At 39.1% G+C, this 18,959-nt stretch overlaps 1 protein-coding gene across 12 annotated transcripts in view; it reads right to left on the reverse strand.

The window, feature by feature from the left end:
* The window catches only part of ATP2C1 (ATPase secretory pathway Ca2+ transporting 1), a 68,210-nt gene extending 49,768 nt beyond the window's left edge, over positions 1-18,442 (reverse strand). Inside the window, exons 1-2 of one of the 12 annotated variants that reach the window (XM_051789099.1) lie at positions 1,523-1,569; positions 451-601 (exon numbers count right to left, since the gene is read on the reverse strand). In XM_051789099.1, coding sequence (XP_051645059.1) covers positions 451-456 — 6 coding nt within the window. In that variant the 5' untranslated portion in view covers positions 457-601; positions 1,523-1,569. Of the gene's footprint in view, positions 1-372; positions 867-929; positions 954-1,152; positions 1,235-1,501; positions 1,617-18,152 lie in introns of those variants that run through there. The other 11 variants (XM_051789096.1, XM_051789097.1, XM_051789098.1 and 8 more) reach the window with 11 other exon arrangements.
* Between the last annotated feature and the right edge of the window lie 517 nt (positions 18,443-18,959).

An 18,959-nucleotide genomic window follows, 5' to 3' on the forward strand; every position in this document is an offset into this window, starting at 1 on the left:
TTCAACACAAAATGCAACCGATGCTTCTTAGTTTCACCCTGAAACATAAATTTAAGAAAATCATATAATCTAAGAAAATACCAAGCAACTAATGCTCAGAAGCTCCTATCTAAATAAAATGTTCCTATTCCAAACACACAGGGTACAATAATGCATAGAGCACTAAAATGCACAATAGATGCATATCTGAATATCTGTTAAACGAGAAAAAAAGCTGTCTGATAATTAGTTCAAAAAGCAGGAGCACAAATAAAGAAAAGCAATGCTCCTGCAATTCTTAAACTACAAAATGCAGACCAAAATTCCTACCACAAGATTAGCACACAAGAGCAACCCTGCAAACCCCTGGAACGGTAAAACATACACACGCACCAGTAGGAGTTGTCACCAAATTGCATGCAAAAATCCTCTTAGCTCCAATGAAGCCAGTGACTCTGATGAGACCTTTACCTTCATTTTCCATCGAAATTGTACTTGAGTCGATAGTTACAAAAGTCTTTAGCAACAGCAGCGCTGGAGCGGGAGCGGAAAGGTGAAGAGAGAAATGCCCCAAAATCCCAGGCAATCACAGTGCTCCCTTTGCCCCCACCTGCAGCAACATCTGCAAGAGAAACCAACGCTAAAAGAGGAAAAAACGGTAAAAAAAATAAAATAAAATTTAAAAAATAGAACACCAGAGCCGAGCCCCACGGGCTGCCAGCGCGGAGCAGCACAGGCACACGCAGCGAGCCCGCAGAGCTGTCAGAGACCACCGAGGATGAGGATGAGGATTAGTCGCCTAGCAGCTACAGCAGCACGGCGGAGCAGCGCCGCCTCTTCCCCCTCGCCACCAGCGCCTTCAACAGCCTCGTCCCGCCCGGGGAGGGGCGTTCGCACCTAAAAATAAACCCTCACCCCAAGTAACCCCCCCTTCCCCGCTCTGCCCGCACCCTCAGCGCCAGGCGGGAAGGAAGGAAGCGGCGAAGGAAAGCGACGGCTCTCCGAAGCGACCCCCGCCCCGCAGCCCCCTCGGCCGCCCCGGCCCCGCCCGCCCTGTAGAGCAGGCGGCAGCGGGCGGCGCGGTGGAGGCGGCGTGTAGGAACGGAGAGAGGCGCAAGCGGCAGCTCCTGCACGGCCACCGCCCCGGCCGCGCCGCCTGGCCGCGCCTCTCACCTCGGAGCCCCGGGGCGGCACGGCCGCATCCCCGCTCCGCTCACTTCCGCGGGCGGCGGGGGCCGGGCAGAGGCGGCGGACGGGGCGGGGCGCGGCGGCGGAAGGGCGGGCGGGGCCCACACACAGCCGAGCTCCGCAGCCTCGCCGGGGTTGCCCGCTGCCCGCCGGCAGCGGAGGGATGGCGGTCGCTCTGTGTTCCCCGCATGGCGGAGCGGCTTCACCCACAGCCCCGGGAAGCCCCTCAGGCTGCGGGGCCTCGCCGCGCTGCGGTTGAAAAATAAACGCGTTTGAACGCCCCGGCCCCTGCGGCCGCCCCGCCCGTGCCCAGCTCTCCTGCACCGGTGCCCACCTCTCCCGCCTCGGTTCCCACCTCGCTGCCCGCCTCGCCTCCCTGCCCGGGCAGGAGCCTCCCGGCACCGCGAGGGAGGCGGGGCGGTGAGCGGCGTTGAGCGGCCGGCGCGGGGGGAGAGGAGCATCGGGCTGTGCTGAGGGGTCCGGCCGTGCCCTCGGCCCGCCGGGCTCTGCGCCCGCGCTGGGAGCCAAGCCTGGCCCTCCTGGCGTGGAAAAACAATCCCGTAGCACCCACTCGCCACGGTGCTGCTCTGCTGCCATGAAAATGTGTGTCACGTACCTGGAGTAGAATCGTAGAATCATCGAGGCTGGAAGAGACCTTTAAGATCATCCAGCCCAACTGTCCACCCAGCACTGCCACTGTAACCCCTAAACCACAAAATCATAACACCCAGCACCAGATCCAGATGCCTCCTAAACACCTCCACCCTGGGCAACATATTCCAGTGCCTGACCACCACAACAGTGAAAAAAATTTTTCTAATATCCAGTCTGAATCTCCCCTGTCTCAGTTTAAAGGCCTTAAGTAGCCGCTATTGGAGTTACAGTACAGTTAGACTAGGCTGGTAGTCCAGTTGGTTTTGCATCACGAAATTATCCTTTTCTTATAAATGTTAGCAAAATGAAAAAAAAATCAACTCAATAAAAAATCTTAAACACTTCAGGTTTAAGATTTAAACGAACTAGGTTTTAGCTGCCAATCATAAAATGACCAACCCTAATCACTATTTGAATTCTGAGGGGGAAAATATGCTTTACCAATTCAATTATGCTCATCTAGACACCACGGGAATATTATCTGAAACTCTAGTACAAGTGCTGAGCTCTAAGGCTAGGGAAGTTTTCAAATAAAAGCAACCTCCACCAATATAATAAATTTTAATTTAAGGTATGATGCACAGCACTAGTAAGAACAAAATGCCTTTCAACTTTCAAGGTCAAAATCTAACAAAGACATGCTAATTGTAGGTTTTACACACCATTTCTAAAGGAGCATGACAACATGGTCCTAGAAATGCACTTGCATTAACATCTCATGATTAACAACCTGGCACTTTGGGTTTGTTTTTCTTCAGCAGCAGAAGAAACCAAACTCAATCTTTGACAGTTCATAAGCAGCATTTAACAGAACTAAATTTTTAACATTTCAGCTAAATCTCACAACCCATAACAGCATACCTCTTGAATTCCTGAGCTAAACAGGGGGAAGTTAAAGAGCATCCTTGCTTCTTTTGAAGCTCTTGAAGGTAACTTTGAGTGCTAATGCAATATAGATTTTTCAATATATTTTGAGAGGTAAAGAAGAGTTAGAAGTGCTGACTTTAAGTAGAGGCTCCAGATATTTGCATTCGCAAAACTTAGATGACAGCAGATAGGTTAATTGTTTGGGAATACCTAATACATAATTTCTGACCTGTCCCATGTTACTTGAATATCTCCCTGGTTACTCCATGAAGTGTCCCAGGTAGCACTGTCATTGCAGGAGTGAGTCTCCTCCAAAAGAGTGCTTCTGTTAACTTGTGTGTAAGGCAAGCAAAGAACCATGCTGAGATACTCATAATGCTAGTTATAATGCTACAATTTCAACACAAAACTGATGCACAATGCATTAAGAAAAACATTTAGTTACTTGGTTAAAACAGGTAGCTCTTGCTTTCAATGTCATATGTTACCACTAAATGTGAAAAACTTATGTAAATATTTCCATAAAGGAAAAAACAAAGCCTGTAGGTCCTAATACTGTTAACATTCGTAACAGGTTTGGACTCCTTTGCACTGTGAAAACGTTTGGGGAGAAGATTGGGAGTTCCTGAACATTATTGAGCTTGTTCACAATTGAGACCTAAATATCCGTGACAAAGTCTGCGTACATCCTGTGTTCATGTGTCTCAAAAGAAGAGAATAAAGTCAAAAGCAAGTCCTACTCTGTAACAACAACTAAAAATCTTCATCTCTGGGGCTTAATCTCTTTCACATTTGCATACATCTGTCAGTCTTACATGCCCATGACGCTGCCAGGCAGCTGGGAAGCACCTCTTCAGCTTTATACCAGGACTATATCCATCCTTGAAAATTATATCACTGTTTCTGCCATACTCTACAACTGCAAACAGTGTCTGTTTAATAAACAATGCTCAAAGTATTTTATTTCCATCTGCTACTAAATATTGTTTCTTTGAAAATCTTGTCCTTAATATGAGCTTGATCCACGAGAGTATTAGGATAGCCTTAATATCTTCAGGAAGCCTCATAAAAGTTTGTGGCAAAGGCATATTTGGCAAACCAAAGAACATTATGAGGATATGATTGCAGAGACAAGTCTGAAATTAAAAAATGTTTTGCTTAGAGTAACCTGTTGTAGCCAGTTGTACTCACAAATTAAAATAATATTTGGTTTACATTTTTTAATCTTGAAAAAAAGTCTTGCAATAAAATACTTCTCTGAATACCCAATGAGCAAACATGTCTAGTCCTAACAGAATAATTTCAGTGAAAATACATATACAAGTCAGAAAAACATACACAAATTCCATTAGATAGAAATGGCCAAACAGTCCTTAAACTTCAGTTAGATTCTCTTTTTTAAAAAATAGTACTTGGAATGATATGCAATACTGATGGGTTTTGGGGGGAAAAAGACTGAACACTTTAGTGGTTGTTACATCACTGTTTTCTCTTTCTAGTTCACAGACCTGAAAATACTTCATAAAAACAAGAAAACCTTCTGGAAATAGCTTTGCATTCAGGACACAAGAGCATTCAATGACTGCTTAAGCAGCCTCCCCACCCTAGGCTTTCTCCATCTCTTGTCAGGTTTAAATGCCTCACAGTACTACCTCAGTGTTCTGCAGCAGCCAAAAAGAATTCCTGCCACACCACCTCCACCCCCCCATTCCCTCCCCATCCTTTTCCCCACAGAAGTCTCAAAATTTGCCTCCTGTTGATGGCCAAGTCAGACTTTGCCTTCTGTGAGTGGCTGTCAGTAGGGGCAGCCACTGGGTTATCTCAGCCCCACAACCCCAAACTGACCCACACCTAAGTTCATGTGGGAACTGATTCATGTCTAGAATAACCCAGCAGATCAGTGGATACAGACTTCTCTAACTAAATCAGAAGTGGTTATTCTGGCACAGCCAAGAGAGTGGAACAGGTATGGGGTGCATGAATAGGTACTGCTGCTTTCAGCACTTTTTCTGACCTCCTGGGCCTTCAGGGCTGAAAACTAGTAATTTGATTAAAGAAATTGTTTGTTTGGGTTTTGTTTACTTGTTTGTTTTTTTTTTTTTTAATAGGTAGCTGTAAAAATGCATACATAGTTTCTGTATGAATCGAGAGGCAACCCAAAAGGCTGCTCTTAGCTGCCTTTCTGTTTCTTCAGAAAAGAATTAATTCTGGGCCTCTGGAAAGCTTGGGAAAATGAAAAAGTAATAAATACATTACATTCCAGGTAGTACCATCAATCAGTTGGAATTAAAGAAGGGAGAATTCAGTCTAATGGCATTAAACAGATAAGCCTTAAGCTGCAGCATGTTTATATGCAAGCTGAACTTCAAGTTTGGTTTAGTCTTCAGGATCTCAATTCAGCTTCATCTCAACAACTCCCTTGTGCTACAGCACTACCAGAAGCAGTAAAATGTATATTAAACATGACAAAAATACCTATAACTGCATGGTTCACAGATTGAAGATCCTTTACACAGAATTGTGGTGAAGTCACTTTTCAGACCATAATAGCCCTTGAAATACTTGTTGCTTTGAAGTGACATTACAGATTCTTTTGAAGTATCCTTTTAAAGATGCATTTGTTTAAAGTCTGTCAGTGTTGAGTAATGGTCATGAAATCTACTGCAAATTTTATTAACCTAATGAGAATTTATTTATACATTATAACCAGAGACATTTTTCTGAATCGTAACATCAACAGCATTTTAATATGGACAGAGATTTCTACAGCACTTCAGTTTGGGACAGAAAAGGTTAATACGTGATTCTTCTGTCAAAACAGGCTTCTCAACTGTTTGCTTACTTAGTTATAATTCAAGCTGCCCTCAGTATGCTGAGTATAATTTAGCTTTTACAGAAGAAAAAAATTAGTTTCTGGTAAGACAGACTTTTATTTGATTTAATCTCATTATTTGTTGTCTTTCATCTGCAAGTCAAAAACTCACCAGTGCTTTTACAGTCCTATACAGAGTACTTTTATGACTGGAGCCAGGACAGAGGAGGGATGATACTGGAGCTTCTCATTTACACAGTTTAAATGGCCTCTCATTTGTAAAGCCTGTGTTGTATATTTCCTCCCCAAATCCTTTCCATGCATGCTCTTCAACTGATAGCTGATAGAAGCAATCACCTCATCTCCAAATAGACTTCTCCAAAGGAAAATCCATGGCAATTCCACTTAAACTTCGAATGCTTATATACATATGTGTGTGTGTATATGTATATAAAATCAGTTCAAGTTTAAAAGAAGAAAAATTATACAGTCTTCCAGAGGAAATAAGTACGCATTTCATTTTATAATTCTGAGCATGTTAAGGTGTAAAAAACATAGCTACATTTTCAAATTACCTTAGCTCAGCCCTGTCTTGACACTGTACAATTATGCTAATTAAGGAACTTTGGTTTATGGCAATCAAATTATATTTCACTGATTTTTAAAACACTTAAATTTAACCCTCTCATTCCACCCCTAAGTAGCATCCCTACCAACATTCTATGTTCAGAGAAGGGGTGCAGCACCACAGCACTTTCAGCTAACAAAATCAAGCTTTGGCAATTGTCCTTTTCCTGGCAATCAGTTCTGCACAGGCCCAGACACTGTCATCTCGTGGTAACCCAGCTGAGAAGAAAGCCTACCTCACAAAAAGCATTACTGCAGAACTCCCAGAACTAGTGTAGGAAGGCAGTGTGAAGCAGTGGCAGGACTAAGGGAGTTCCAACCTTAAATCAGTTTTGAACTGTTGTGAACATACGATCTCAGGGCATTCAAGAAAATCGGGTTTCATATATCCGTAACACTCAACTGTTATCTCAAACCTGCATTTCATCTTCTGTACTTTCCTTCTCAATACCTTCTATCTCTCCCACATACTTACTACTCACCTGCCATTCTCTTCCTTCAGCTGCACTATTTTGAAATAGTTACAAATATTAATTGCACAGTTTCCAGAGAGGTTTTTCCTCCCTTTATTTAGGACACCCAGAGCTATTCAGCTGTTTGTTTCACCCTCAGTGACTGTTTTCGAAGCTGACTATTCCAGTAAAAGCTTCACTACTAAAGTGGAAGCTCTCACAAGTGCCTCTATTCTATCTACCGTAAGCTTCACATTTCCAGAGACATTTTGTGAAGTAAAGATCTGGTTTCATGTTGCCTGTAATAGACAGCCAAGAAACATGGCCAAGGAGATTGTGCACTATAATTGGAATATGCTGTGAAGCAAGTTACTATTGGAAGTCTTCGCTGTGGCAGGCAAAATGCCTTGTTAGTATGTCTGCTATAGGACAAAGACTCCACTTCTCTGCATTGTCAGCTTCAGCTACAGTCATGTTGTGGCCTGAATATAGGAGAAAGTGGAAAACTGTTCCCCAGTAAAGGTGTATGCCTTGCTGAAGGATTACTACAATTCATTAAACAGCAAAGGAGACACCTCCTTTACTTTTAAACTATTTCAGTTACATTATAGCAAGATGTCTGTGGTAGAGAATAAAGACATTTCAACAGTGAAACTATAAACGGTTAAAAAAAACCCCAGCAACAGCAAAGTACTTTTGTTTTAATTGATTCAAGGGTAATGTGCCAAGAATTTCAGGAATGCTGCATATATTACAGACAAGTAATCTTGCCAAGTCTCTCTTGGAAATTCTTTTTCAAGATCATTGGTGAGAGTAAACCAGTGTGAAGGTAATATTCAGTAAGGAGTTTGGAGTTAATAAACAGATGTTTACGTAGTTGAAAGATTTCAGCTCCTGGCAAGAATAAGATAATTTGTTTGATAACACACTTAAGCATAATATGTTTGGTTGTGAAATTTTATTCAGACTCAGAGCCAACAAAATTTTATCAAGTGAAAGCATGTGGCAGCTTTTCAGGTTGGGAGAAATTTATTACAAACTTTCGTTTTACAGGAAAGCCCACATACCATTTTATTTTCAGAGTCACTACAATGTGTATGTAAATGGAAGCCAAATATACAGAGGAGTTTTTCTTCCATTATATCTTTAAAAAAGTGGTCCGAGGTCACACTTTTAAAGCTGGTAGGGGTTACTAATAAAAGTAATTAATGTAACGTGCTTCTATTGCAACTATGTGCTCTAGCATAAAAGACCTCTAACCTTAAGACAGGCCCAACTGGTGAATAGAAAGACTAAATTTGTATTCAGATGCATTCTTAGTCAAAGTCAACAATAAGGTTGCAAGGGGAAGAGTAAAAACTGCACATACAAGTTATGTAACACTTAGTAAAGTACGCTTAGCAAAAATACTCAAATTTTACAAGGTTATTGTGACCTTGTTCCCCATCCATCTACACAAGCTTGTGTGAGGACAAATTCGAGGTGGTAGCAAGTGCTCAGAAGTGTTTCCATACCTCTGCTGATGAATATCAAACTTCAGCACAAGGGAATTAAAAAACAAACATCCATTTCACAGAAGGCTCCTGTCTACCTTGGAAAAATGTGCTAAAATATTTTGCAGCAACTCTTACAGCCTAACTCTTATATTAAATAATTAAATAATAGCTCACATTCAAGTCCATGCATCACTAAAGGTTGGATACAGCCCCAGCTGAAAGTGACAGGAGTGGATATAGGAAGGACAAACCCTGCACCTATATCATATGAATTGGGAGGGTATATTCTACAAGCCTGTCACAATGAGAAGGTTAAAAGGGCCCTGAGGTGCCCCTCTGTCTCCTAGTAATTCAGCAACTAACATCAGCTGCATCCCATGCATCTGCAACAAAGCAAGAAGTACCAGAGGAGGATTTAATTTAAAAAGAGTTGAAACTCGTACGATAGGCCCTCCTCCCCACCATCTGACTAGTGGGGAGATTCAGTACGAATTCAGCATGCTAACTGCCTATTCAGAAGGAAGAAAAACAAAGTTTCTCGTTCAATAAAAGTATTAGGCAGTACCCATTCCATCTTTGAGGGCCTCCAACCTAATCCAGATCTATTGAGGAGTTCTGAGGAAACAACTCTATTTATAGACTACAGAAACTGGTAGTGATAAATCAGTGAAAATATTATCTCCTATTTGAAGTTCAACTTACAGTAAATTATAACCCTAAAGTTCCTGTATACTATTTAAAAGCTGAACAAAATATTTTGATATCTAATGAGAGGCATGATTTCTGTCCTATATCTTTCATATTTCATATGATATATTTAAGATCAGAAGATGTATTATGATATTGTTATAAGATCACATTATATTTCTATGATTCCTATCATATCTATCATTTCTTCAATCATAATCTGTTTATCATTAGTTTATCTATCATTAGGTTATATCAAACAATATATCATATCTATGACTTATTTAATATGCTGAAATAAAAAGATACCAAGCTGTAAATGTTCCTGATTCATCACTCATTCACCTGTAGAAAATCGTCCATCGAAGCAAAAAAAAAACTAAAACAAAACAAAACTGTCATTGGAAGCCTGTAACACTGTAGGAGCAACATGGATTAATTAGAAGTTACTTATGTGTGTATGCATTGCGAACTAAAACCTTGACTTTGCTTCTCTTGGAGTTGCAGAACAGGACTCCTAGAGTATTTTCTTCAGAAGATACAGATTTCAGTAAGCTAGGTGCTTTTAAGAATTTGTCTTTCATGTCTGCCATAATTTTCACTCCAGATTGTTTTCTCTTTTTTGAAAAGTTGATCTTTGGTTGTTTACAGCCTCACATCTTTAACGTGTATGTACAGACTGATGCTGTTTTTCACTTCCAAGGACAGATTACAAAGGATTTAGAATAAAATAACCTTAGTGTTTCAGTTTTTCCTGTTTATAAAGTCTGTTTTATCCTAAACCATAGCCTTACTGGAATATCTAAAGAGAGAGAGCTAGGTTTGAATAAATTAAGCATTGCAGCAATTAAGCTATTACATCCTACAGAGTCTAATCAAGATACTGCTTCTAGGGTCAAAGAATAAAGAATGAAGAACTGTAGCAGAGAAACTAGTGAGGAAAAATAAGGTCCATTTTTAGACTTGCAAAAACCTCTAAAATAGCATTTCTTTTGCAGTTTGTGACAGAAGAAAACCACCATTTCCCCCCACAAGACATAGGCCACTGAAAGAAGTACATCCATGTTGAAGAAAAGAACAGGTGACTCATTTTTGTAACCCTGTACACAATGGCTTCTGATCCCAATGAGAACTTTTTAGCAAATGTTTTCTAATGAGTTTCAGGTTTATTGCAGGTATACAAGCTTCACAAGCACTTCTCTTTAAACAGAACTGTGATTTGGGGTTATTTTTGGTACACTTACATGATTTTGAAACAGTCTAGTCGTTGGTGACAGTAATTCCGTTCAACACCCTGCCCTTCCGCGTGAAATTAGTCCTGCTCAAACACAGTGTCTCTTGCAGCACTGTAACTGAAGGAGCAACTACATGAAATTTGTTCAGGTTTAAAAGTTTCTAACAGCAATGTCAGCACTTCTGAGTCCTATATATAAGATGGTTGCAAACATTTTTTCTTTATGTTAGCCCTCACTTAAAATACCATGTGTTACTATGAAAGGCAACCACTATTATTAAGATTGCTGTTACTAATTCAGGTTCCCCTCTGTTCTGAGGGCTGAGTTTAGGCTGTAGTAGCCTATAACAAACTTGCTATGGATGCAAAGTAAATACCATAAAGAGGCTTGACATGGCAAAAATGCCAGAGAAAGGCTAAAACCGAAAGCCCAATAACACTGCTGTGTTTACAGCATTTGTAATTCCTGGGCTTTAATAGTATATTGTTTGATGTTACATGCTGGTTCATGGAACCGTGCCATTATATCAAAGAAGTTTTCCTGTGCTGAAAAAAGTTCCTAATCTTTTCAGTTGCATAGAAAATCTGGAAAGTATGAACCTCAAAACTTCAATAGGAAGGCCAAATGAAATTGCTTTGAAAAGAAACAAGAATTTGAAAGGCTAGATAATTGTTGTAATTGTTGGGATAGACAATCCCAGAATTTCTAACATTCAAAATAATTTTCACCTAGCCTTTTTTAATGCCTCTTGAGCAGTTTCTGCTCTAATTATCTTTAAAATATGGTAAAAAATAGAGCTGCTATATTTCTGTCTAATTTCCTGGGGAGAAATGTAAATAAATACGTGTTACTGAGTGCATATGAGCCCAGTACCTCTTAACTGTAGCACATGTTCAGTACATCTGATGGTGCAATAAGCTAGTTCAAGAGGGCACAGCTGAAGAAATTCAATTAAGAAAAGAGGAATCAAGCATCTGGGTTTTTTTACTGTCTCAGAATTTTAAATGCTACCTAAATTTCGGTAAGTTCCTTGTCTTTCCATGACATTAGAAATGCTAAAATGAAGGTTCCATATATTAAATCAAATCTGTATCTGGCAGACTTATTCTCATATGAAAAAGAGAAGAAACAGTGGGATAGGACAGAAGTTTTTTTTAGTTAAAAGTAATTTGTTCCATTTATACACAAATAAAGCTTCAGTAATGGAATGTATCTTAGTTTTCAGATCTTCTCTTGGCTTTCAATCCTTGACATACTTTTGTTTACATACACTGTTCTACCAGTTATTCAAATAATGCTGTAAAAGTTGAGTTTAAGGATTAAAGAGAGAATAAGCTTTCTACTGCACAGCCTATTCTGTTAAGGTTTTTCATTTCACTAGATTTGAGAAGTGGCAGCCAGCCTGCTCCACTTCCCCCCCATCCCCAAGCATTAGTTGTCAGGAGCAACCATCCAGTCCAGTCTAAGTGAAGGTCAGTGAAGACTAAGTCAAGTCTTGCCTAAGTGAAGAATCGTCGAATCATAGAATTGTTTCGGTTGGAAGGAACCTTAAAGATCATCTAGTTCCAATATCCCTGCCATAGGCAGGGACATCTTTTACTAGACCAGGTTGCTCACAGCTCCATCCAACCTGACCATATCTGATTGAGATGATATCTGTGCCACAAAAAACGCCTAAATGAAAACTAGTATTTCAGGAAATGTAATACAATCATATTTTAATTGTAATACTATCCTATTTTAGATGTCAATGGTGTAAGAATTCTTCAGCAGATCTTTCATAAACTTATACTCCGAAAATAAATAAGCATTGACCATTTAGATTAATATGTTTTCAACATATTACAGTAAGAATTTGAATAGTGTAAACCATTAGACAAGAACTGCCACAGTCCATAAGCAGCTAGATAAGTTCTTCAAGATGCTAAGGGACCACAGCTCCTTTTTGCTTTTGTCAAAAAGGGAGAAGCTCAGTGCCAGATCATGATCGTTGTTTAGCGTGGTGCTTCCCTCAAGTGGTTTGTATTAGTTGCTGCTTTCTTATGACAACACCAACACCTGCTCATCTTAAAATATATCTGTATAGATAGAGATAGCATATGGTTGAAAAATTGTGTAGTCATGTCCGACAAAAAGCAGTGAAGACCTAAACTGTGGTTTAAATATAAGATGCTAATTCAACAAAGATGTTTATCTGAAGGACAAAACATTCGAGCTTTGATACCACTGATCATAATTCAAGCAGAAAATCTCCTTAGGGGAAAAAAAAAAGAATCTACACGTCCTTGGAAAACTTGAGACAATCCTGACAGAAATTTCTATGACTACAGGAGAAAGTCTAGCATAAAGCCAAATCAGACCAAATGGGTATTTTTTCTGATGCAGTCTCTCAAATATTGATCCAAATGACCCTAGAAGAAGCTAATGTGACAAAGAGGATACATCTCTATGAGAAGATTTAGAGTTTTCCAAATGAATTTGTGAACTGCAAGGAATTGTTAAAACATAGTAATCATTTTGACACGATGGTCTTAAGCATAAAGTATTAAACAACATAATATCCATCAGCCCCAGAGAACCACAAAGTATTTCAGATTCTGGACATTCACCAACTGAGGGATACACAGCACTCAGAGCTTTTTATGCTTCAGAACGCAAAGAAGAGAAATTAGGGAAAATGTTTCATAAGAGAAATTAGTCAGGCCTCTGTTGAACCACAAAAATCATAGCACCTTAGTCATTCAAAGCAAGCAGCATTTTTAAAGTGTCATCTCAAATTTAACATAGAGTTTTTACACACCAAAAAGTAAAAATACCACTATTAATAAATAAACTTAACTTGACATGATAAAGCCATTATAATGAATTTTTCATTAATAGCTATATAGATTGCACTTATACTGGAAACTTGAGGCACCTACAACAAATGTATCTTTAGATACAGAAATCTTTAGAGAAGCAAAACAAAGTCAGGGTGCCCCATTATTTTTTCTTTTTCTTCTTTTTTTAAACCTAATAGTAGCATTTGAACTGCCACAGCCATAATACAAGCATTATCACTATTACAGCACCAGCAATCATAGATCCCATCCCTCCTATACACACTGAGAGAGAGCATCACCTCCAGGTAGAAGTTAACTCGTGTGGGATGGGAGGTACTGTTAATCTCAGTGCAGAGGCCAAGTGCCAGCTATTTCAGCAAAAGCTGATAGCTCTTTTCTTGGATAAAGTAATGTCCTGTTCAGACCCTTTAGCTGCATCCCCAATATCTCATCTCCAGGCTAACTATATGTCTAAAGTCATTCCCATTTGGAAGAGTTGATTCTTGCAAAAGTCTTGAGGATATGGAATTTTTACTTTAAAGTGCCTGTAGTCCAATAATTTCAGGAACTGTGTGTCAAACATACGTCAGATTCAGTTACACTAATGTTACTTTGGTCTGTAAACTGTGCACAAAGACTGTAACCTCTGTTTCACCTGTATAAAGTCTTTTATAAGCGCCTCTAACCACTCAGTATGGGCTGAGCACAGTTTAACTATTCCAAGTGTTAAATACAGATTGAAATGTGCACCTTATATCCTATTTGCATGAAGCCTGTGAGCTTTTTTCTCCTTGATTAAAGATCCATCCTTTGTGAGCACTGCCTTCCTCAAAGACAGTGTTAATTCCTCAGTTACTTTGAGATAAGACTTTGTTAAACTGGATAGAGTTGCTACTTCTGAGGAAAACAAAAGATAAGGCAAAAGAACAATGCACTAAATGAGCAAGCACCTGACAAGCTCTGTTAGGAGAACATCCTCACAAGAGAATGTGTACTCTGTTCCTGTAGTCCTCAGAAGGACCTACAAATCCTGCCCATCACAGTTAGGACGGTGATTTGAAGGAAAGACAGCTTAATGCAACTCAGCATAGATGCTATTATCCATCTCTAATCAAATTAATTTAGAAAGCAGTGACTGAATTGAGAATAGTGAACTTGAGAAAGACAAATACGTTTTAATGCCAATAGCTCTCTTATGACATTTTGAATATCCTGTCTAGTCTCCACAGTCTGGTGTCCTCTGGTTGACTGACTTATTAACTGATGGAGCTGCAGCAATCAACCACTACCAGATAAGACAAGTCAAGGATTTTCCTAGATAGGTTCTCCAGAGTAGGGTTTGGAATTTTTTCTTTTTAATATCTGAGAAGCGTCAACACTGACAGGAGCTTTTTCAGGATATGAAGTACTTATGATTGTTCTCTCCTGCATGATCTTTGACGAAATGTTGCTCTTAAAGGCAGTTTTAATAGGATGCCTCCCCTCTTACCAACCAGCCTTATTTTCATTAAGTGTGTGGGTGTTTCACATGTTTGAGACTCTTCTATCCATAAGTTCTGCAGTTACTGGGGGAGAGGAACAGATACAGCTCTCTTCCTTCAGAAAAGAGGCTGAAAAGGGTTCTGCCAAAGCAGCTGTGTTAATTGCTAAATACACATATACTCTCAATGCCAAGCACAATATACAAATCATTCCATCTCCCTCAGCTCTGGACTCCTGGAGCTCATTTAGTGGTTTCCATAAAGGAACAGACCCCATCTTATGTAATTCTCATGTGCAGAACCTCACTGATGGTATCACTCTGGTGCTCCTATGCATGAACTCTTAGCTAGAGAAATTATTTTAGCATTCACCTTATGGCTGGTGTGTAACCAAGAAATAATTCTAAAGAAGTATTGGCTGGAAAGGCTGTATGAAAGGTCTTTTACTGCTAGGATTCAGAAGGAGAGCTGGTGGTTTCTCAGCACAAAACAATTTTCTTTAAGATTGGTCACATGCCCTTTGGAAGCTAATTGTGAAGTAAAAAAGCATCCTGTGGTTTCTTTCAGGAAAAATTTTTTATCTGGGTCCAACTGGAATTTTCAACAGGAAGTATAAGTTTTATGACCATGTTTTGGAAAGAGGTAACATTGCAATACTCTTGAAAAGTAATTTCCTCAAATGCTAATGAGGTACACTCTAAGTAGCAACAAAGGTAAAAAAATTACTTCTTGCTCTGCCAAATGATTTGAAAAAATACTTCAAGGAAAGGAGATAACCCTGCCAGCATAAACAGAATTAAATAAGCCACATATATGCTTTCTATTGTATTTTATCTAAACAGAGAGGCCTCTTAAACACATTGAAATAATAGATCTTTTATGTTTGACAACAAAATAAGTAGCATGTTTCATTTCCTTACTCAGGCTGAATTAATATTAAATACCTCATACCTTCCAAGAACTTAATCATAATAATTTTAATGGAAAAATTCAATGTATAGAATTATGTAAGATTTACTCTTCAAAAATACATATTCCCATGAGAAATAGCTGTAGAATTCTAGATAAAAGCCTCATTTAACCAGAATTACCTCCTAAACTCAACTATGCTGTTAAAATGTCACTTATTCTCAAAGAAACTCTACCATGTAGCCACAAAACACATTTTCATACCATTTCTATAAAGCCTGTTAAAATGATTTCTGATTTGTGTGCTTTAAAACATTGAAGTTTTAAAGAAAAATCTCAAAGATCATAAATAATTCCATTATTGGATCATACCCATACTCCCTGAAGTCCATGTTCCTTGGTCTGATATGTTCAGTAAGGAATGATTCCAGAAGGTGATCCAAGAAAGGAGACATTCAATACACTGCTAGTATTGAAACAGTCTTCCTAAACCATACTGTATACCTGAAGCAAGTAAGTTTATCCTTCTTAGTATAAGTCTGGATGTTCTTATCTATACACATGTTCTTCTTATAATCTGTTTGTCTCTTGGACTTCATAAAAATCTGTGGTAACTTCCAGAATCTACCTTTTCAGAACAATATGCATTTATTTCACAGCTTTAGGTTTTATTGAAATATTTGATGTCTAATGCTCTTAATGATGATCAGTTTCTAAGCAACTAGTAAACAGGATTTTTTAGTTGTCTAGTTTCCAGAGGAAAATGCACCCCATTAAAGTGAGCATGCAAAGCTAACCTCAGATTGAAGCCATTACACTTGTTTTAATGTTGTATTTCATTTTAAATGTTTGATCAGAGAAAAAGTCTCCTAGGATGCATAACTTTTCTGGAACATCAAAATGAACAGCAGTCCTTCAACAAGCCTCATTACATTCAGTGCACAATATCAATGTAAAGAGAATGGATAGCAGCACCACATTGAGTTCATTTTATATTGATAAAGATTTGTGTCTCGAGACTAATATGCTAATAACCACATCAATGTTTGTTTTGATTAAATGGATTCCTTCCAGCAGTAGAAGCAGCAGAGTCAGAAGTATACTGTACTGAAGATATTCACATCCTTATGGAAAAGGAATGATTAAATTTACCATCAAGTTACAGGCTGCTGTCTAAACGATTCAATTCCATCAATGAATGTTCAGGTTATAACTGGTCTATGCATCCTTTGAAGTTAAGCTGTCAGGACAAACCTTGAACAACTCAAAAGTTTTAGGCAACTAGCTCTGCATGCATCCTTCACTTGCAATTTCTGCCTCCGTGACTGGACAAGAATCACTGTGCACATCAGATGAAAGCCATCAGAACAGAACATGACAATAGCAGAGTTAGCATGAATCCATCAGCTCTCTGGAGCTTTAATTTGATGCCTGTTGAGATCAGTAAAGGGGTGAATACGGAGAAAACAACAACAAAAACCCTCAAAGAAAAAGCAGTTATCTACTGATAACATTTATTAGAAGACATTGAGGCAGTATTAAGCAAACAATCCCAAGGACGTACCCTCCTAAATAAAAGAATGTGATCCTCAGAAATAAAGAGCTTATTCTCAACACCATGAAGGGCAACCTCCCAAGCAAAACTGCACTTCCCACCCCCCAGTGTTTGTAGAGTCAAAGCAACAAGTGTTACTATGTGGTGAATATCAGCCCTGCCATCATCTGACAAACCGAAGGAGAATGAGTAAGATGTTTCTTTAAGCATGTAGTGCTTGAGCTGTTAGCCATTGTAAAAACATTAAGAGCAAGAAAGAAAATAATGAACATTACTGTACCAAAACAGGAAAAGCAGATTTGACTCCCACCTCCCGCCAGTTACAGCCCTGGAACTTTTTTTTCCGAAATATATCATGGCAAAGGAATGTGTCTTTCCTTGCCTGATGACCTCTCATTTGGAGAAGTACGCTATTCAGTATCATTTAGCATGCAAAAAGAACAAAGAAGTTTAACTGTTTCAAAGAAAAGCAGAATTTCAGCTCTTGTTATAGACTTCTTCTGAATGCTCACCTCATAGCTTAATATTGAGCATGTACTGGATGAAAAAGAACAGTAACTCATTAGATACAGCCTCGTTCCAGACTAACCACTTCTTCCCTGTCCCATGCTAAACAGCTTCCATTTCTTTGTGAAATAGCAACAGCTTCAGATTACAATTCAGTTCTAAGGATATTCATTTTCCATTTAAGTCAAGAAATCATGATCTACTGAAACATTTAAGAAACTAGGGTACAAGCTCTACTGCCAAGACTGCAACCTTTTATTTACACATGACAAAGGGCCTGAATACCAACCAGTCCATACACCCGATCTCAGAAAAATGAACAATTATTAGCAAAGATAAAACCCTTACAGAACAGCAGAGAACAGCACAGCGTAAGGTTTATGACTAAGAGAAAAGTTAAAAAAGGGAAAGTCTGGTTTATTTTATATACCTATTAAGGAACTAATTTTCTCAAATATTCCCCCCTTAGTATAACAAGCAGATTCAAGACTATCAAAAATAAAAGGAAGTTTAGCAATTTTTTTCAGCCAGGTAGTATGACATGAGTGATTCAAGATGAACTTGAATTACACTGAAAACAGCTCATGACAGCACTGAAATATAGATTTTTGCGGTCTTCAACAGACAGGTAATGACTATTTAAAGCTTCACAGTCTCACACCCCAATTGCTTTAAGTGTCCAGTAATTTCCTTGGAATCAAAAATTATTTGTTCTCAGAGCAAATTTTTACAAATGCACAGTGCTCTCAAAAAATCTTAAACGTAGCCATTACTCACAGATACTGATATCTAGAAAACAGTTCAGCTAAACTTCTGATCCTCTCCCTTTAAGATATAGCCCACAGGGTTACAATTGAAGGGATTTTTTAATTTGCTTTTACCTTTTCTTGAATTCTCTTGTCTTTCACTGTCGATACAAGTTTCCAAATCGCATGGATAGGAAGCTTTATAAAATAGGAGAAGACAGATTTATGCAGCAGATTATCCATAATTTAGGCAATTTCTCTTACTGCTTCCGTATTTGGAATTTGAGATATGAATGCATGTTTTCTGCCTCTTCCCAGAGACTGGTAGTCCTCGACTGTTGCACAATCCTTTTCTGCAGAGGAACTGGTGAAAATGAAAACATCAAATGCAGAGCCTACAACAAATGACTAGTGTTAAAGTGCCACAAGGGCAGCGTGAGCTGAAAGAATTGAGGGGCAGTTCCACCAAATGCAAATCATTTCCCTGGCACTGTGCTCTAACAGCTCTTCTGGTAAGAACATTCTGTTGCAAAAATCAAATAACAGTAAGTAGGTCCTGGGTTTTTTACCCCTCCTAATGCTTCTTAAAGCTTGTTCAGCTGCAGTAAAGAGGCTAGAAAACTGCTGTTTCTAGCATATTCCCCCCTCCTCCTCAAGCGGTATTTCACTAGCTGCACTGTCTGATTTCACTTTTGTTTCACATACAATCCTGTTATGTGGATTTCAGCCAGATTAATGCTTTCTTTCATTCTCCACTTTCTAAACTGGAACTGCAAGGCACCAGTTACAAGGCATAACAATGCAAGCTCAGATAAAGCTTAGCTTGCAACTGGGGCTTTGAATTTTACCTGCAAACTCATTTCCTTTTAAGTTATTCCGTTTATCTTTGTGAGCCCTTCTCTACTTTGCACCTTTGATCAGCAGACAAGTAGTAAGTATTTT

This window comes from Manacus candei, unplaced genomic scaffold (genome assembly GCF_025592945.1).
Source record: "Manacus candei isolate 608988 ecotype Guabito, Panama unplaced genomic scaffold, ASM2559294v1 h1tg000026l, whole genome shotgun sequence".
Taxonomy (NCBI): Eukaryota; Metazoa; Chordata; class Aves; order Passeriformes; family Pipridae; genus Manacus; species Manacus candei.